This window comes from Copidosoma floridanum, unplaced genomic scaffold, assembly GCF_036245765.1.
Source record: "Copidosoma floridanum isolate Cflo_tuat_1 unplaced genomic scaffold, Cflo_Japanese_pri ptg000030l, whole genome shotgun sequence".
Lineage (NCBI taxonomy): Eukaryota > Metazoa > Arthropoda > Insecta > Hymenoptera > Encyrtidae > Copidosoma > Copidosoma floridanum.
Window position 1 is genome coordinate 12,038,177 of NW_028321907.1, and position 22,010 is coordinate 12,060,186.

The 22,010-nt window shown below is 37.5% G+C and overlaps 1 protein-coding gene across 1 annotated transcript in view; it reads right to left on the reverse strand.

Annotated features, from left to right (window-relative positions):
- Positions 1 to 22,010, reverse strand: part of AChE-2 (acetylcholinesterase 2) — a 117,363-nt gene that overhangs the window by 33,038 nt on the left and 62,315 nt on the right. Inside the window, exon 3 of the mRNA XM_014359925.2 lies at positions 10,977 to 11,129. Coding sequence (XP_014215411.2) covers positions 10,977 to 11,129 — 153 coding nt within the window. The remainder of the gene's footprint in view (positions 1 to 10,976; positions 11,130 to 22,010) is intronic.

A 22,010-nucleotide genomic window follows, 5' to 3' on the forward strand; every position in this document is an offset into this window, starting at 1 on the left:
AGTGCTACATCGGGCTCTGCGTTTGCTTTGTCGCGTGTGGATGAAAGCCATCGTTTGCTCCCATTTAATAAACTGGGAAGGAAAGGTTGTCGGTTGATATGCATACAGGCGAAAGTAAAAGTTGAACTCTGGCAACGGAGTTTGATGAATATACTAACAGTTACGGAACTAATAATTGTATATACACACACTCGGTGAAAGGATTATATTATTCGCATTTCCCTCGAGGTGCAATGTGGTATTCGTTACTTCGCACCATCGAGGCATGAAGATGTAAACACAGTTGAGCTACTCGAACGAAGGCTATTATTTACACACATTCCCGGAATCGTAGCCAACACCTTGCTGCGATAAGAGTCAAAAGAAGGGGTTAAAACTTCGCTTTCTTCTGTCTGAATGTACACAGATGCACATAGGTGTATTTATCACAAAATAGTACATAGAGGAGCTGGGCAGGTCACGTAGCGAGCTCAAGTCTCAGCGGGTCTTGGGAGACACCACCGTTTCATCCTAATCCCGGATACTCTTGCTCGCACACGTGTAACAACAAAAGCTCCAAGGGGAAACAGTACGATGCTTTCATAGCTCATTGCACGAAAATCACGCAATCAGGCTTTTTACGATTAAAAAAGCTAACTTTAGCCCGACGCACCTTTCTACGAGATAAATCGTACGATTAGAGATTAAACAAAACAAAAAAAAAATGGGAACGGGCGAGTTGGAGATTGATAATCTCTTAATCTTCGCCCATAAGCGCGGCGAGCTGGCTGTTCATCAATTATTAAGAGCCGGGCGTTTTTCTCGCCGAGTGATCGCGATCGCGTGGCCCGTGCACGAGAGCGCCAGCCAGACGTCGACGATTATTCACGTCACGCGAGCCTTTGCGCCCACGCCTTCTGTATAATGTTATACACATAGGTGCCGCAAGCTCGAGCTGCTCGCACTTTGTAATCGTCAATTTGCAGACCCCTCTCCCCTCCATCCCTTAGCGCTATTTTTCTCACCCAACTTTTACATCTGTCTCGGGCCTTTTGATATTTTCCCACGTCTTCTACTCGGGGTCGCGGCTCCTCTTATACCCCCAGATAGCGATCTTATCTGTAACCTTGGGTGTGCTGCAAGGCTTCCGAGGCCAATCGCGTGTACCCTTTTCTCGGATACTCGATAGCAGAACCAGTGCAAAGGGCTCTCCCTATCTCTCGCCCTGCAGCGATTTTGGCAAACTCTCTCTCTCTTTCCACCCGATGCTTGACTAATTACTCCTGCGTACCTCCTGTACTGGGCGAGATAAGGTTTTCCATGTGCGCGAACTCGAAAATTCGAGCCCCGGTGCGCTACCCGAAATTACCATTAGGCTTGGCAGGGTGCACGGGACGAGTTCGAAATTCGATATCGGGGCGTCCTTTAATGCTTGCGGTAGGGTTTCCTTTGACCTGCAGAATTTTCAAGGTGTGTGTATGTGTGTGTATGTACGTACGGAGGATGTGGTGGTGAGCGGGAATGGAGTGCTATTTTTTAAAGCTTTTAATTGAAAATTACACATTTTTAAATGCATGTTTTGTCAGTCTGTGGCTAGTCTTACCTCACGTGTCTGTTTCTACTGAATTGTTTAGATCATGTCAATTCAATGAGTCAAGTCAGATAATAGTATGTGGGCATTTTTCCGGTATTTTATACCTTGTATACTTACTACTGTGTGAACAGTGAAGTTTACTATACTTTCAGCTAGAAAGATCAGAACAAGTAAGTATCTCATCACAGAATAAAATTGTGACTTAAAAGTTGTAAGTAAAAATGGATTAAAAAATTGTAAAGATATGATTTCATTGATAAAGTAAAAATAATTTTTCATAGCAGGCATTGATTGATAAAAACGTAAAGCGTCAATACTGCATTATATTGTAAGCAAATCGTTGACTTTAATTACATATAGTCCATTGTACGTACAATAAAAAATTTTTTTTTTATTTTTTATTTAATGCATAACAGCTTATCTTTATGATTTCTTCATATTTTTCTTAAATCTCTAATACTTATGTTTTCGAACTTTTTCAAACAGCCGAGCGTTGAAAATTTGACATTACACACCCGCCAGCTCCCTTGAAAAATTCAGAATATATCACAAATAAGTAGGAGTCGGCTGACTAAGGCTTCCCCTACCTTTTCATAAATTTTAATTGACCCACCAGTCGACACTTGTCGAACACCACAGTTATTTATAGGTATGCATATACATACGGTCTCGTATTAGGCTCTGGTTGAGATAGATAGCCGGTGGGAGAGAGGAAGGGAGAGAGATAGGGTTAGTGGCCATAAGAGATGGGAAACGAGGGTTACACGTATACAGGTACATCCGATGGTCCAGTTTGGTCGGGCAAGCTGGTATGTGTATATTACTTGGGTTCTAAGTTATTTCGGGAATATATACGAGTCTCCCGAGGCCTGCCGCTCTCCTCCCCATCGATTTGCCGCAAAGTATGACCAAGCGCTCGGCTACTCGAGCTTGGGCTTTCAGTGTAGAGGTACTACTACGTGTGCTCCTCGCTCCTCTTAACTTTTAATCGTTTGCTCTCTCTCTCTCTCTGCGCATCAGCAACTCCTTACCTCCATACATGGAATGTGATCAAAACATTGTATGGTGTATACACAGGAGTGTATATTGGCAGCTGTTTAAAAAAATAATAGCTTTTGAAAAAAAATTGAAAGTAGATTGTTTCAGTTGGTACGTAGAATAGAAAATGTTCAATGTTTCGGAATGAAGATTAGTTGGACGATTTTGGTTCTCCAGCAATTCCTCATATCTTGTCATTTTTTTAGCGTAAAATCAATGTTAGCATTTTGAAGATAGTAACAATAAAAGTTATTAATTTAAACTTTAGAGTGGTTTTTCAGTGTAATAGATAGCAGTTAATAGCTATTACCTGCTCACAAGCACTCGCTCAAACAGATTCATTATTGCGAGTGCTTTCTGCACACTTAAAGGGACTAAAAGGTGACCAGAGGCATTTGTTAAGGACTTACTAGTGCGTTTATAGAGTAAACGTTTTGGTGGGTGATTCTCCTCTGAGGTTTTCTTTGAGCCTTACGAATGAGTGTTGGAGATAAAAGGTCAATTTAGGTCAAATGTCTATTTGGAATTAGACTGGTGATTTTGTTTTGTAAAGATGAGACGACTGAATTTAGGTCAAAACTTTTTAAACTAAATTGTATAATTTTTCAACAAATATTAATATTTCTAGTTTAGTTTAGTTTAGTTTTTGTTTTAATTTAAATTTTCAAAATTCATTTTATTAACTGATCGATGTGGTAACTTGCCATCACAACTTTCACGTTCACTAGTCTCTTCCTAACTAGATAGCACAAAAAATGACCTGCAAATATTTTTTCCTAACCACATGCAGTTTTACGAAACTGAAACTGAAATAACATCCATTGCTGCACATAAAAACTGTTTGTTATTCAATTCAACATCATTTCGTTCCTTTTTTTTCCTTTTGTTTTCCTCATGTTGTTTCAAAAGCTCATACTGTTTTATCGAAAATTCCCAAAAAAGCTCCTTCTTCCCGGAAAATTCTTGCTCGACAACAGCAGCATTGGCCAGTATATATTTATCACTGTTTTTCATGCAAACAAGCACTCACTTAACCCCGATTTTTTAGTGCCGTTCATAACTTATTTTTGCATCCCATTGTCAAGGTACCTCCGCTGGTTTTTTTAAAAGATAAATACGCGTTTCAGCTCCAAAAACAAAAACACAGCCAGGAAAAGGAATGGCTTGTTTTGAAATACAAAAAAAATATGATAGACCCAGAAGAAAGAATAACAGGACGTACGAGATTGATGTTTTTATTTCTTGGAAAAATCTTTGAGTCCATACGAACGCACTCGTTTTACATGTAGAGCACAACTCGATTAATTACACGCAAATTCTGGTAAAAATTGCGTGGGATCGTCATTTTTGTACATACACGCCCTTCACGAGAGAAAATCTTGTGAGTTTTTTCCTTAAATATTTTCAAATGAAGTTGCTGGTCGATTTCACCAAAGGCAAAGAGGTAATGTATCGGTAAACCACGAAACTTCACGACTCCTGAGCGCAGCGTCGTCTCGAATCAAATGCATTCAAGGGAGTCCCAAAGACAAACAACCCCAAGCGAGATGTTGCGGTTGGTCCGTCGCATCACTACCCCCGAGTTGGTATATCCATACAAAAGCGTCAATCGAGCCCAAATAATTCAAGGAGCACAGCGTCCCTCTTCGTGAATAATGGAACGGCAACTAAGTCGGTCTCTTCCTCCTTTCCTTCACTGGCGAAATCACTCGAAAGGGCACCATTCGCTTATACTTCGATCACTCGGATGTGGTGATCCCCCCGTTTGCTTCTGTATACCGTGAGACTATTGTAAAGAGATACACGAGCTATAAATTTTCCTACGCTGAAGCAAAGGATAAGGTGTTTAGTGAATGTACTCTGTGGTTGCAATAGCATTTTTCGTATAGTTATCGCGTATGTTGTGTTATTGGATGGTTCGAGGAGGAGCGCGCGAGCACACGTACTGCTTCTTGCATGGTCCTCGATGATCTTGATAGTTGGGAAATTTATGAGCGAGCATCTGTCTTCGATGTCGAACCTTAGGGGTGAAAAAAATTTGTTCTTCTTCTTTACAAAGCGAGAGTACTTTATATGCTGGAATGTGTGGAAAGGTTACGGTGATATGGTTGTTGTTTAAAAAAAAAATTTGTTTTTATTGATGATCATGATGACGAGTGAGGGTGTGAATTAAAACATTTATAAAAAAAATGTTGATAATATAATTTTATACGTTTTATTTCCATGTTCTACTATGCCCGATGTCTGCTCAACTTTCTAAATAAATTTTAAACGGTTGAATAGTTTATCAAAGTATTTGTTTTTAAAAAAATAAAACAAAATACCTTTCAAACTTATAAGTATATTTAATTAGGGAAATCGTGTAAATATTTCAATTTTTGACTGAGTAGAAAGAGGTAATATATAATTTAATGAAAAATCTTTTCAATTTTTTAATTCTTAGTTGTATTGCAATTATTTTCACTATTTCAATTTAAGATGGTTTTAAGGATACCCCAGCCACTTCATAATTTGTTTTAGAAACTTACTCATTTTACCAGGTGACAGAACGGATGGAAATCCAATTATGCAGAAAATTGTTTTTCCCATCGAGAGTGATTCATAGGTTATACCAAAACTTTTTCTAGAATCCATCTCCCGTGCCAGACTCACTTCCATTCCGAACGTCCTACCGTAAATCAAGTGTCGCCCGCATCTTCTTCTATTAACACACACAACGCATCGAAAAAAAACTAGAAGACAAAAAAATATATGCCCATATACGCTTCGTAGAAACTCACACGAGCCAAAAGGCAGGTAATATTTATATGTGTATACGCAGCGAAGATATGCATGTATATACACATACCTACCGAATAAATAATGGAAGAAGAGCCGATGAAATACGTGGAAAGAGGCGAGAGCTATATAAGATACATGAGGTGTGTGCGTTGGCGGCTTTTTCTTTCCTGTTTATTTGCTCGCTATCAAACGCGCGTCAGACACGCGAGATCTGTGCAAGTCGTTCAAGCAGACCTTCTTCTCGTATAGCACGATTTTACAAAAAAATAGTTGGCTGAGACGTTTAAGAAAAATTTTTTTTTCGAATAGGTGCATCTTTAAGATTGAGAAGTTTCTCTTCCACGTGTCTTTTTTGGTTTTTTTGCACGAAATTAATTCAAAAAAATAATTTTTCAAGATCCATAATTTTGTATTAAAGAGCTATTGAACTAAAACTTGGGTACTTTTTTGTAAGATTGACCATACATCTATAGATTTCACTCGAAAAGCTTCGACAATTCGTGAAATCCACACTTGGCTTATACTTTTGCGTGATCCTTTCATCTAAATTTACTGAATATTCACTAAGGTGAAATAGATAAGAAAGTCTTTTTTTCTCGTAGGTAATTATTGTAACTTAGGGTTCAGATAAGTTTGCTGGTTCTATAATTTTATTTTAAGTTGAACTGATTAAACATATCTTAGCTTGTTATTATCTTATATAATCGTTAAAAAAAGATTTAAGTCATAACAATGGGATGAAACTTCTAAGTATTTGAATTTTACCGAGATATCATGTTTATGATAGTTAAAGCGGTAGAGTGGAAGTCTTGCCATCAACGAATGCCACGTTGGTTCGAACAGTGCTCAGAACTGATCGTTATATATGCATTTACGTACTGTAATTCTCAAACAATTGACGCAATCAATCGTATGCAAATGTATTACAATTGATTATTGGCTATTTTTTTTAATTTCATAATTTTTTACATGAATAAAATAATCATACAGGTACAACATAAGTTAAATGATGTTAAAAACTAATGATTTTATGTTCTTCAAGTATTATAATTTTTAACCGAAATTTTTGTATCAGATTGCAAGGGTGTACAATTATCTGTAAATATTTTCAAAAATGTCTGTCAGTATTTTCATAGGAAAAGTGTTGCATATGATATTTTAAAAATTTTCCATGATCCGTAGTTCATAAAATTGTACCAAGATTTTGTATACTCTACGTCCGATTGTATGGATCTCACTTACCATTGTGTTGTTATCACTGAACGTACAAACTAGCTATATCTACGATATCATAACTGGATATACCTGCATGTTATCAGTATATTAAATATAAATCTTCACTAAAAACTGCTAACATTTTTGCTTCAATGTTAATTAGTTATCTTAAAATTTACCAATCAGTAAACTTGTTTTATTTACTTTTTTTCGACGATTGGCCTGCTTACGTGACTTTACCCCATTTTGCCATCAAAACCATCTCCAACTTCACACCAATGCACCGTAAGATCGATCGGCAAATCAATGGTATAACTCTATCGCAATGGATCATCGTATTAGCGAAGATCAAAGCTCCTCCCAAAAGTGTGCCGTGTGAGCAAAATAAAAAAAAAGAAAAAAAAAAAAAAAAACAGGTCACGCAAAAGCAGTCCCTCCGTATTCAGAGCGCGAGTCCTCGATAAAATCCGCATCAGGAGCGCATATATCGAGCCATTACGGCGAGCTTGTATCGACTGCACGTGTATGTATAGACATATGAAGCTGATGCGAGCGAGGCAGGGATTACCGATTTTCTACATTACGCCCTAGAGTACTAAGTACACGAACGAGATCCCGTATAACTGCGTCGTTATGACGTCTCTCTCGTTCGGTCGTTTTGACTATGGGTACCCCATTATCGGAATTTCCCCTTTGGCACGCGCGTAATGGCCCCCCTCTCGTCGAAACAGTGTCTCGATTATCGTCAGCCTTCGTGACACTATTTTTATTCATGGGTCGCCCACTTGCATACTTTTCTCTTTTTATGCATATAAAAAAAAAAAAAAAAAAATACTAATACAGAGCTTTCCTGGTGGTTTCAAATAGAAAACTCTTACGGATTATGTGCGTTGTATACTCGTGACTCGCAGCAACACCTATCAATTTTCTTTTCACCTATTTACCATTGACCATTTCCTTTACTCTACAACAATGTGTGAGCTTCAATATAAAAAAATATAAAAAAAAGAAGGAGATGAACAGTAACAAAAGGCTCGTTTACTTTCATCGGAAAATCTATATTGGAAAAACTTGCATCACCTCAGCGATATAGTCCTCATACGCAATCACGGGAACTGTAGTTACAGCGAACCACATCAGAACTGAACAGAGAAAATCTTTTAACGTACTTACCATTTTAATACATCAAATAATCAAGTAGATTAAACATATCAAAAAAAAAACATGGAATTACAACACCCCCAGCGTGATCTCGTCGGATGATAAATGCAAAACAAGCCGATGTATGAGCATCAGCCCCCCTGCGCGTATACATAATTAAAACGAAGAACTGTTTATACAACTACCCTGTATGCATGTACATATAAGCGACAAACTCGTGGGAGCGCGAGTAATAAGCAAACTACTACGTTTACACAGAGTTAAACTTTCTGCATGCTGCGCAGCCGCGGCTTCGGCAACGCAACACCACCTGTTCGTTTTCGAGTCACACGCACACATACTCGCACGAAGGCGTATAGTGGGAGAGAGAGAGAGGGGGGGGTGTACATCGGAAATTCTGCGTCTTAATGCGCAAGGGAGGACTCGCTCCTCCCGGCAGTAAACATGCAAATGACTAATATTGAGGAGCGCGCTGTGTACCTACTCATCCACCACTTATTTTTCCTTCCCTCGCCCCCTCCCCCGAGATCCAATTGAACGCGTGGGAGCTATATTCACTCCTTGTACTCCTGGGGTGCTGTCTTTCTTTATCTCCAAGAGACGCGAGTAGAACAGTGTGTCGCTCGGGGCTGCGTAAGCGACATAGGAGCTGTGTCATTTGATATTGTACGAGGAGAGCGACTTATCTTATCGAGAGCTCGGCGGGGCCTTTTCGGCCCTGAAACACGACTGCTCTCTGCGTGATCCTTTCACAGGAGACGCTGATGGCGGGATTGTATAGCACGGGTCTCAAGCCGAGTATGATGGATTTGTTTTTGCTTTTTTTTTTATCTTTCGAATGCGTCGTGTTTGTACTTATTGATGAAAGAAACTACATGGAATATGAATATGAGTAAATAAATTATTGCAAAATGTTGTATATTAAAATGTCATTACGTTTTGACGTAGGGAGCGAGTCAAAGCAGTTCTGTAATAATAGAAAGTTGATCAAATGCCTTATAGTGTTTACTTTTATGTGCATATTACTGTACAAAAATATATATTCATTGTAACAATATTCATAAACTATGTAATACGCTTTGTATTACTCAGTAGTATCAAATGTAATTTCATTAAAAAATGGTATGGTATTTGTGAGTTGTATGTGGATGTAAGTCTTGGACAATTTCATAAAACACCTCAATAACCACTTGCATAAATTCATAGATTTAATAATTAAAAAATAAAAATTATAATTACACTAGACCTATACACGAGTACCAATACTTGCCTATTTTGTACGGTTTAGATGATGTGCTTGAGAATAATAATATAACTGGACTATGAATAATTAAAATAGTATATTTGTCATTCCTGATGATCAGATAACTTCGATAAACGAGATAGTTCGTTTGATCATACTGCGAGATATCGTCGATTTGTCACTCGAAGCTTCCTCGTTCTTAAGTCACAAGCATACAAAATGATGTAATGCGCATGATATTTTAGCTAGATTAATGGATTAGTGGCTTCAACGGAGAATTTATTCAGTGGCACTGCATTTTCCCACACAGATATAAGCGATCGATACTCAATTGGGGTTAAGTGGCAGTACTGATTTTGCCTTTTATGACATTAAGAAGCACACGTGCTCACTAATTTTACAGTTAACTCGGAATATATTTTTAGATTTTTGAAAAGTGATACAGTTTATTCTTAGTTTTTGATTATGTGGTAATTGTATTATGTTTATCAGAAAAATGTAAGTCAATAATTGTATCCCTCGTTGTTAATTTACTGTACTCGTATGTTATCAAGATCTTGGGAGAGAATTAGTATCTTTATTTTCTGTTTGAAATAGTGTAAATGCACAAGCTTGCAGAAAGGTTGTGATCACCTAAATTTATCATTACCTCGTGAAAAAAAAAAAAAATTAAAAAAAAACAAATAAGAGAGGAGGAAGAAATATTTGGAACGTGAAATGCACTAGACTGTGCCGAAATAGCTTGGAGTAATCAGTAGTAAAAGCTGGCAATTTATTAAAGATGGAGGGAATAAAGAATAGAACGAGGCTCGGCTTGTATAGCTCGAGGAAGACGTTATTACTCACGTACTTTTCTCTCAAGCTTAATTGTCTGAACAGTAATGATTTGTAAGCAAGAAACAAGTTTTTTAATTTTTTACATACATGTGGATGGATGTGTTGTCAATGTTGTCAAAATGCTGCATTTGCATGTTGAGCTTCAATTTTATTTTGAGAATAGGTCACTTGGGACAGTGAAATTCGAGAAAAATCAGGTAGAATTCGGTGAAATGTAACATGTTAGCCGACAGGCTTTTAGAGATATTAATACGCGAGGACCTGCGTTTTTCAGAGGTCTTTTTCAAAAATTGTATTTTGTATTTTCGAAAGGAAATTTGACGGGAAATTAGCACCGATGTAAAATAAACATTAAAATATTTTAATTTATAGATTATTTGTTATTGCACATTATTAAATCATAGCACCTCCGGGATCCTCTGATAATGTACAACCTGAATAATTTCAATTTCTCGCCTCTCGTGGAGATGTGTGTCAGATACCGAAGTAAATATCGATTGAAGGAATAATCAATATTCTTAAAATACTTTAAATGCATTCATTATTTACAATACAACTGAAAACTGGCACAAGCAATTTTTTTCAATTTTACATTTTCATCCATTTTATACCACAAAAATTACACCATTGTTCTCTGAAGAATTACTCGTAAAGTGATTTAAGGAAAATTTTAGAATTCAAAGCATTTGTTATTAACGTTGATATAAATGAAAGGCTGCTACGTTAAAAAATTAGCTGGTGCTAAAATCGAATTATTTAATTTGCAATTTAAACGCAGCATATTATTATTCTACGATTAATATTGTCTGATAACGAAAACAATTCACTTCAGTTGTTTCAAGAAATAATTATGGTATGTAAAATATTACTTCAGGTTAACTTCCGATAATAACTTATAATACGCAGTGAAAATTATTGTGAAAATTACTAATTGACTGTTGAACTGAGAAAGTTTTTAACAATCGCAAATTCAATTTAATACCCCGTAATCATCAAAGTCACCCTCTTCTATCCTCCTTAGTTTGCAACGTCACCAAGTCACCACTTACAAACACACGTATAAAAGCGCGAGCCTTTAACACCGTATTCTTCATTATTATTGAAATCATGAAGGTTCGTGAAACTCACCTGAGTGAAGTAGTAATAGTAGACTTTCATGCCACGATCGGTGAATAGCTGGGCGAAGTAGATGGATGGACAGATGAAAAAGTAGTCGCCCACTATGTCGGCTATCGCCCTCTGGTACATGTAATCGTCTTTTGGATTTTCCCAGTCTGTGTACTGAAACATCATTCATACACTTTTTGATATTTTTTGTAGAGAGTAATGGGTTTTTATACATTTTTATCTCATTTGCATACTATTTAGGTACGTCGAATATTGGATCTGATTTGTTGATGATGAATTTGTAAATTATACTTGCAAACGAAAATTTCATAATATCCTGTTATTTTATAATTGAATATTGTTATTTTTAAATTATGTGTTTGATTATGTTTCACTTTTGTTAGGAATTGTAATTAATGTTATCAAAATATCTTTTCTACTTTAGTATTTCATTAAACTTAAAAAATATATACAAAATTTATTTTTGAGCCAGATCAATACCATTATTCTCTATGTTTTCTACTACGTTATCATTCAAAAGAAATACCACCTAAAAAACTAGTAAGCAAGTTAACTGTTTGTTACTGAAATAGCATAAAGACAATTTAAAGTTTGTGATTTTTAATTTAATGTAATTGTAAACTAATGAGTTTCAACATTCCCAGATTATGTCACCATTATTTTGTTGATGTAACACATTGAAAAAAAAAAATTTTTTTTACAACACCACTACTTCTAATACTATGTTCAACATAAAGTTTTCTAGCAAAATATAGTGTGAAGTATTTCTAGGGAATAAATTTTACTATAAAGTATCTAAAAAAACACTTAAAAATCCTTTTAGGTAATGTTATTTGTGCAAGCGCACGCTTATTGTGGTAAGAAAATAACAGCAGAAGTGAGTAAGTAAATTTCCAATTTTTGTATTTTCCACGAGGGACAGATAAAATAATTTTTAAGAGAAACTTTAGGAAGCAGGTGACGCCGCCTTTGCGTTTGATAAAGCATAAATTAATCTATGCAGTGACCCCGTTTGGTGGACTTCATCGATCGCTCGACTTCGAGAATTCTGTTTTCTTAATACCACGTAAATCAGTAAGTTTTATACTCTAAAAATCCACTTTAGAGCCTTGACTTGTGGATGAAAAAAGATTTACGTAAAAAAAAATACACATTATTTTCGTATCCTAATTGTCCCATTATATGTGTCACGAGAGAAAATTAAACTACAGTTCGTGATATCAGTTTTACCCGTGGTTTGAAATATTAGTGCTTTAGCTAATGGGTGGTACGAATAATATATTCCGAAAGTACGTACTTCAGCCGTTAAATATAATTTACGAGGCGGTAAATGTAAAACCTGTTGAGCTCAATATAAAACGCAGGTTAACGTTTATGATGTCTTTTCGAAAAAAGTCAATTATATGATTTTTACTCGACGGTGTTGTCAAGTGGCAATGTTAAAAATTAATTAACAGCTTTTAGAAGTGTTTGTTTATTTGAATGGTTTTAAAAACTTTTCCGTCACGCTATTGGATGTGCCCATGACAGTTTATGATCACTGTGTATATTTTTTTTTTTATGTATATAACTAAACTTGAACGGACAGTGATATTTTTATGCTGTTAAATACTGGTAATCATCAAATAATTTTTTTTACATAAAATTCATTCTAACGGATATCTACACGACAAAAGTGAACTAGTAAGTCAAGACTGTTTATTTTGACGACACTCTGTGGATACCCATGCCTAACGTAGTCGTAGAAAATCTCAATTTTGTCGATTTCTTGGTCTATTTCCTAAGTATTAAATCACAACAATGCTGTAAAAATCTAGCGAGGATCGTCATTATCGATGAATCATACTTTATTTTGCACACTAAATTCTTTTGCAGAAGAAAAAAATTCATTGGAGGTTTTACTCCCTTTATCTAAGCTCAAAAAAAGCGACTCCCTGACCCTAAACGTTTCAATCATCCGCAACCTCCAGTGAAACAACACGCCAGAGCTGGCATTCTGCAGCCAGGCGAGCAACATTTTCACACGTACACGAACCAATCACGGCGGCGCCTCCTGAATCGAACAGGCGCGAGTCATCCAATTTCCTTGAACGACGCTTGCAGAGCCCCACCAAGCCTCTCGACTCCGATCAACCCACCCCTCCCTCTTTCCTCTGTCCCACCCCCCTGCAATCATCACTATCACCATCGCCGTGTAAGCAAAGGTAAGCGCGAGAAAACGAGGCCTCCTCGACGGTGAAATTGAATTTCTCGAGGCCGCCGCGTTTAAAGCTGCTCGAGGCGAAGGAGCTCCCCGAGAGACACGGAACGTTTGCGTAAAGGCGTTACTCGGGGATCTTATTAGGACGCCTCTCTTTCCTGCATCATCAGCCTTCGGATTTGAAACTTGACGACAAGGCGTTGTTTACGCGCGTGTGTTCTCGTGCGGGATTACCGGGGATCCGCGTTTGGGAACGTGTAGGGCGAATTTAAAAAAAGAGCCGGCTTGTTTGCCGATCGATTTACGGTGGCGTTATTTAATCGCACGAGCTATGGTTCGTTGTTTGTTTGCTTTGCACTAGTGTTTGTTGTGCAAGTAAAATTTCTTACGCTTGCTTTACACCGGGGTTCTAGAGTGCTATTGGAAAAAAAGGTGGTTTATTTCAAGAATAATCCAAACACGGGATTGTTTGCTCAAGTATTTAGTGGAAAATTGATGGATTCACAATTTTTTAGGAGAAATTATGGGAAAAGTGGTTAAATAAGCTGGGAAAACATGGTTTGTATTAACTGATCTCCGAGTGAATGTATAAATAATCAAAATAGGAGGAAAGACATCAAAACTGGCAAGAAATCAAACGTGGTTCATACAAAAACAATATTTTGTACCAGTCTCGATTGAGCAGGAAGCTCACCTCTCCTTTTTTGGTTAATTACAACTTTTACTTAAGATTTTTAAGTAGAAAGAACCCTGTATAGTCAGACACCGCATGACCGATCCTAAAACGTTATAATTGTGCCTGCACCAGTTCAAGGAAACCTGTAATTACTTTACAACGAGAAAAAGTATTAACCAATCACCATCCGTCAACACTGAAACTTTCCTATTAATTTTCCAACTGTTGCATGCATGCGGGCATCAGACTTCGCACTTACTCGTTTCCGCCAACTTCGAGACACCCAGCAGCAATTATATGGGGAAAGATTCTTGCAGTATTAAAGTTTCAGGAACTCAACGCTATTCGCAGATTGGGACGACTCGTTGTTGCAAAGTTCACTAATTAATTGAGAGTCTTGGCTCTGTTTCAACTTTACAGGATCCAAGTGAGTATTTTACGCGTATTAGTCAATTTTTTTTACCCACGTGTTCCAATTCACAATGTCAAGCGAGTGAAGTGCTACCTCTCAGCAAAGCTCGATTAAACACTTGTTGGGTAGAGTAACAAAGTTCGCTTTGTTTGAATTGAAACCAAAAAAAAAAAAAAAAAAAGGTTTCACAGTTCCAAACGAAGAGCAGATAATCACACCCTGGCAAACGCAAACTCTCGATCGATTTGCTCTTGAGAACCAGATCTACAAACAGATTTATTTTTGTCCGATAGCTCTATCTTACATTATCACCGTTTGGGAGGATAATTCGCTCTCGGGAAATTCAATCGGAGAAAATTGTGTGGTTGAATTAGCTCACCAGATCAATTGCTCCGTTTGGCGACCGCGAAAGCTCGCTGACATCGATATCGAAATGCCAGTGAGTGCACGTACAGTAGGTAGAGCGAAAATGAAATTCAGCAGAAAAGTTCCACCACCAAGGCCACAGAGCTGATGGTAAGGAGAAAAAGGGAGGGATCAGGGACGTATTCCTGCGTTTGATCCTACCAACTTATCTGTGAGACTGAGGTGGGAGGATTGGGGAAAGAGAGGCCTGAAATTGGTAGTTTTAAAACAGTTTTGGGAAAATCTGGAATTTAGTGATTTTAGAAATACTCTGTTATCTTATAATCATAATTTGTATGAAAGGTCAATTCGTGATTGTTTATTTATTTTTTTTGTCATGTTCACTCTGACCTTAAGCATATATAATTTCACTATTTTTTTTTTACAGGTTAATCATAAAAGTCCTTGCACGATAGAAATCGATAAATTTCGATTATTATGTTTCATATGTTTTTAAAGATAGGCATCAAACATAATGCAGTAAAAAATGTTAATCAACGATTAAGATTTGTCATGTTTGGAAAATTAAGATATGCGTAGTCTAAATTTGTTCAATTCTCGTTCGTATAAAGAACTTGACTTTTTTTCCTCTCCTGTAAATTATTAATTTATTTACTGTTTACACAAAAGCCCATTAAACAAAATTAACAATATTTTTAGCCACAGCTCTCAAAGTATTCTAAAAAAGTTTTTCCATGCAAGAGAAATCAAAGCACGGGCATCTGTTGGCCAAGCGTTCTCATTCCAGTTTCTATACAGACTCTGTTTTTGGCGCACGACCACAATTTGAGGTCAGGACGTTTCCAGTCGTATGAATCTTAGCCAAAATGTTCCCCCACAACTGTCGTCCAACAGTGGTCGCCCGAAGTTGTTGCCAGTTTCCGAAACACTTTCATGAGTGGCACTCAAAAGTTACCCCCACAGTTTAATTTTAACAGCCAACGGAAGTGGTATTGGAATTCTTTTCATTTTTGTTTGCAACAGCAATCGTTTCCTCGCACTGCTCTCGAGCACATACAACTTTTAAGTACATGGTCAGCAAAAATGAGTACACGATATTGAAATATGTTTCCGACACGTTATTTCGCGCTGTAAGCTGTACGATGGTCTCACGTAAAATATCTATTCCAAAAATTCCCAACTTTTCTCAACTAATTCTCGCACCTTCAACCAAAGAATGCCAATCGTAACTTTTTCCAGCAATTTTTCATGAATTCCGTTTGATTTTCGTGAAAAAAATTTCATCCAAAATATAGTTTCACGCGCGCAGCGACAGCCCGCCGTCGAGCCAAAGTGCCCTTTCGAGTTTCGTACTTTACTTTCCATTACATCCCCGGCGTCCTGCAATCTCAGCCACCTTATGGACTCCCCGGGGTGCTCGTACCTTCTTCCCTCTTATTGTCTCCCGTGATACGTTCAACGGACTTATAAATCGATTTATCGCGCTGGCTTCGTTGTCGCTCCCGTTCGCATTTTCTTCGCCGGCTTTGCAGAGTTTGCGTAATATTTTGCTTGCATTAAGATAAAGAGGAACAAAATGATTTTTTATGCTATTTTATTTTTTATTTTTAATGAATTGGCAAACAAAACTTTAGTTTTCTTTTTAATTTTTGTTATCAGGGTTTACAATGAGTAATTACAATCCTTCGGCTAATATGATAATGTTTCGATCTTCATTAAAATAAGCCAAAGCGAGATGTTAATCCAAATCATAAAAACGTAACGCATTGTGTGCGATTCTATTTCCTCGGAGAAAAATTCATTAATTTAATGCACAGCCTTTTCTCATCGTGTATAAAAATTTCCTACTCGTAAAGCACACACGTTCATAATTTTTAATTACCGTGGGTAAATAATACAATTAGATTTGACACCAAAAATTAAGTTAATATTTTCAATGTTTAAACAAATATGAAATGTCTAATGTGAAAACATTTTTTTGCATCGTGATAAGTAAGCGAGGTACTTTTAGCCTTATAAAATTTAGGAAGCGAAGAAATAAGCTATCATTCCAGTACAAAAATTAGTCTTCGACAATCACTATTAGAATCCTATTAACGACTACGAATCTGTCCAAAAATCAGCCCAGCAACGATCCCAAGCCGATGCGTACAGAGTCTACCAACATCTGTCCAGTACCTACCCACGTCATCAGCCCAAAACCGCAAACGCGGCCCCGCGACAAAAATAGAAAACATCGAGCTGGAATATTATGTATCCCACATAATGAAAAGCAGCGGGAGAAGGATGACGTCCAAAGCCTGGCTGGAGGGCGAGTGCAGCAACGCCTGATTTATTTTCGCTGTGGTAAGCCGAGCGCGTCAGCTCCCGGTTGCAACTGTACCCCGCAATATACTACATGCTGGTCGTTGTACGCACGGGTATGTATGGATGCGATGCCGCGCACAATAGGGTCACAGCAGACGCGAGGAGCAGTAGGCACGTCATCCCTTGGCTGCTGCATTATACGCGAATAATTTCCCGGGCAATTACTTTCGGGAACGGCTCTGCACGCCGCTACTGCTGCAGGCGATGGCTCGCCCAGCCCCTCCTCCCTCCATCCACGCTCTTAGTTCCCTTTGCTATTCTTCTCACCCTTTTTCGTTTCTCGCTCACCGAATGTATTGTCGTCGCTGTCTGTCCACGCCTACACCCCGCGTTTCAAGGATACATTATTTTTTTCACTTCGCTTCGGTTCCATTTACGGCTTTAGTTCCCTTGGCCTTTGTTCCAGAGGCTCGGACTATTTTTGGCCTCGACAGTGGAATGGTGACGACGCAAAAGACAGTATACGTACGTACGCCCATCCAGTTGTTGTATTTGTTTCTATTTTCATGAATGTTCTTTTCATCGTCTCATATGTGGGTTAGCAGGATACGATGTTCGTAGATGAGCATTGCCTACGGATACCATGGCATTATCACTCCTATGCTCTTGCGAGGGTGGAACTGGTTCAAAGTCGTTTGGGATGCTAAAAATATGTCCAAGTGCGTGGTTACGTTTTTTTTACTCAGATGTTTCGAAAGTTTTTCCCCTACACACGTGTTGATGTGATTTTTGGGGTACGCCTGTGTACTCTGCGGTTGCGTGACGATGTGGCGTAGTGATTAATTTCAGGAGTTCTAAAAGCGTGGGTACAATTAGCACACGAGCGTAACTTTATTTTTTATCACACACCTGACTTTTATGTGTGAAATCTTTTTACGTTTGTTTTGTAGGTTTGATATAAATGTACAGTATAAAGATATGATGCGTCTGATTTAGTAAAACAAAAAGAAAAGTATCAAATGTTTATAATCCATGAGCGATTTATCTTATACTCATAGCGTATACAGAAGCCGATCAAACGGGTATTAGAGGGACGATCCTGCCGCGAGATGATTAGACCTCGTGAGAGACGATTGAGTTTCTGAAATTCGTTAAATTACCATGACTAAACTGTTATGGCCAAGCTTGAAAGTTGTAAATCGACCCACGCATAAACGATAAAAACTTATTGATGGAAATAATAGCTCGTAGATCGTAGTTTCGCGTTCATGAAAATATTTAAAAATATCCGAATAAAATGCTAAAGATCGAAAAAGTTTAATAACACGCTTGCCGTACAGTATCACAGTGACAGTGCTTTCCAAAATATGCGAGAGGGAAAAAAATATACTTGAAACGTCGAGGTAAGACGCAGGCACGACAATGGCCATGGAAATTCGTGCGACTTTCAGCTGAAATTCTTAAATCGCGTCAAACTCAGGGCGCAGGGCATGCAAATCAGTCTCCCTTCGCTCACATATGTATTGTGCCATTGTGCTCCTGCAAGTGCTGTTGCAACGCGAAATCAGCAATTTGCGATGCAGCGTCACATCATCAGCAGCGAATGAAAAGTTTTGCGTCTCTCTCTCTCTCTCTTTTTTTTTTAGCTCCGATTCGCAACTCTTCTTACGTAAGCGAGAGAAACTTAACGAGCTTTGAGAAACTGAGCGCGCGTTACGACACAGCTCAATCTCTAAGAGAATATTGTGTACTGAAATTTTTTTTATAACGAATGAGCAAGAGTGTTACGTACAGCTGCTGATGAGCGTGGGAGTTATGTTGATTTTCTCGTTGACGATCTTATGATTTTTCAGAGTAGCATTTTATCGGCACATCGTTTCCACTGAAATATCGTGTAGGGATTTTCTCGGGCTTTCGTTTAAATTTCAATGACACGCACAATTGGAGGTTCTGCAAAGGCTCGTTTGGCAGAGCAGTGGGTTTGATAACTTGACAAATACCTAATATTTATGAATTTAATACTCACAGATTTCAAATACAAATCATCTTGGGTCACTTTGATGATTGAACCGTCTGACCTAACTCGTCTGTTTCTACTTGAGTTTGTAGACTCTAGTAGTTTTCAAATTAAATCCCAGGCATTTATTATTACCAAACGTTTGTACGGATGTTGTAGACTTTATCAGTAGAAAGTATATTTTTGGATAACATAAGTCCTGCAAAATAATCTGGAAACGTTTGTACGTATGTTATAGACTTTATCTGTAGAAAGTATATTTTTGGATAACACAAGTCCTGCAAAATAATCCGGAAACAAAGTCTTATGACAAAATTTGAAGACTACTTATACTTGTATCTAAAGTGTCCAAAGTTGATGATTGAGCAAAACCCACGAGTAAAGGGACTCTCGTACTATGGAAAAGAAAAACGACGCTCTGAAATCATGAACAACAAAAATTGTTATCAACACCCGTTCCCTTGCATGAACGAGCGAAGGACCAAAATCACAAGCCACAAAACCGTAAGACTCGATCGAAGTTCCGTTGCACGCTCAAACGCCTAATTAAGCGGAGCCTCTTCTCCGTCCCTATACCATCGAAGCACCTCTTATCGACGAGGCACAGAGGTACGCCTCTTCGTCAAAGTCAAGTTCCAACCAGCCTCGCCGGCCCACTTCTGCACCCTCGGCGCTTTGATGCTGCGCAAATTTTGTCGTCGACCCCCTCCTGCTTCCACCCTTTATCGCAAACACACTCCCCATCCCTCTCGTAACGGGGACCGATCTTATACGCACAGGCTCTTTGACTACGGCTACCGATATGTTAAAGTGGTAATTACCACTCTGGTGAGCAAGGGGAGAAAATAAGAAGAGTCGAGACACGCGACACTGACCAACGATGTGCTTTTGCAGGGGAGTGAAGAGGGTACCTTTAAAGTTCGTTGCCTCGTCGAGTACCACCGCCGAAAGATTCGAGTGAAAGCTTGAGCTTTCGACTTTTAGCCAAGAGGAGACTTATCTACAGTCACACAACAATGGAGGAGCCCACTCTTGTTCTCTTTGCTGTTAAAATCGTCCCAAGAGCCATTATAGGTCGTAGTTCGTTGCTTGAGAGCACACGGATGTGTCTCCCGACGGGCAATTTCTTCCACCTACTGAGTCCTTTCTTTTTTCTGTATACCTAAGCGAAAACGCGGGGGTGGTCCTTTCTTATTTCGTGGAGGTTTTGAAAAATGTCAAAAAAGCCGAGGGCTCTTGAGAGGGTCGCTTTGAAAGCCACTTGGTACCGTTGTTTCGATTATGCTTTTTATCTCAGTTAAGAGGGGTATCAACTTTTGGAGACACATAACGGGGAGTTAAGGGATGTCTAAGTTTTGTATTTATAGGTTTTCTTTTTAATACCATTTTTACATCGATATTGCTGAGATTGCTTGTATCCGGGGAAAAGGTCGTTTTCAAATCACAACTAATTTTATTATTAAGAGGGTGTGTAGTATCTCACACACAATGGCAGAAATCTAAATAGAAATTACTATTTTGTCTGGAAAGATAAGCTGTTTATAGAACTTCTACTGTTTGATCGATAATTTTAGCTATTATCAACCAAACTTTATAGATAATAGAAATTTTTGTTCGAAACAGTGAAAAATCATTGAACGACTAATATCACTAGATTTTGGAAGTATAGATTTCAATAAAAAATTTTGATGGTTTTTATGTTGGATCACTTCCAGTGATTCAAATTGAAACTGTTAATAAAAAACAAAGAAGTAATTAATTACAGAGAATTATCAATCAAAAATTGATTTAACGTGAAAATCTAATCTCTTGACAAAAATAAACGCACAAGGATATTTTCAATTTATTTTTAACATGATATTGACAAGGCAGCAATTTTTTAAGCGAGAGGAAAAATGTGTGAGCTCGGGCGAAAACTGATTAATTAAATTTTTTTTGACATCGATTTTCTATACGACCTACATGTACAGTTTGTAACCTTTTGCTCACATTATTTGAAATACGGAGCTCAGGTATTAGCTAGAAAACGTTTTTAAATAGCTGAAACGTGGGATTTATTTTTAGAGTTAATATTGGCCGCGTTGCTTCAACTTTTTCGAAATGTGTATTGCCATAACTATTTTTATTATACATAATAAAAAATTTTCTTGTTACGAATTTGTCAACATTATTGATGAATGACAAAGGTGTCATTAAACGCTATATTTATTTTCAAAAATAATAACACAATTTACAATGTAAGAAGGTATCGATGGATAAAATATGTGTTTCCAAGTTTTTCCGGAAAAAACTTATGAATTGGAAAAAATGCCATTCACAGATCTTCTACACTATGGAGTAATCCGTTACACTTGTCTATCAGCGAAATTTATGTGATTTTAAGTTTGTAAGAACTTTCAAAGTTAAGAGGTTGTCTATTGAGTTCGAATGCGCAAGTTCCTCTGCTTTTACGGACTTATTAGAAATTTTCCAAGCTTGTAGTTCCTCCACTTTAACTTTTATGCACCGGTTCAGGTGTTGCATAATATCATTGAGAATAATGGACTTTGTTTGGTTTTATTTTTACGCTGTTATTGTTGTGGTTTTAAAGTTTTGTTTTTCTTGAGAGATCGATAAAATTTTTGTTCAAGTCCATCGAAAGTAATATTACCATCAACTGGTATTATTAACGTTGTTAAGAATCTAAAAATTGTATAATTATTTATTCTTGTCAAATACAATAAATCAATAAGAAGATAAAATTGTTAAAGTTAATATTGTCAGAACAAAAATATTAACAATGACAAAAGCATGTTGGTAATGTCCAATCACGTTACAATTATGAATGACGACAACAGTTAGTTCAAATTTTTTTACGTGTTTTTAGTGGTAAAAAATAAATCTTTTTACTGTTCCATCTGATCGATCAAAAATTACAAAATTTTGGACGCTCACAAATTTGTTGCACAGTTTGAAAAAATATTAGAAATAAGTATTTTAAAATTTCACTATATTCATCATCAAAAAACTCAAAAGCTCAAACTAGCTCAGAGTTCTAACCCATGCCTAACCTTCCA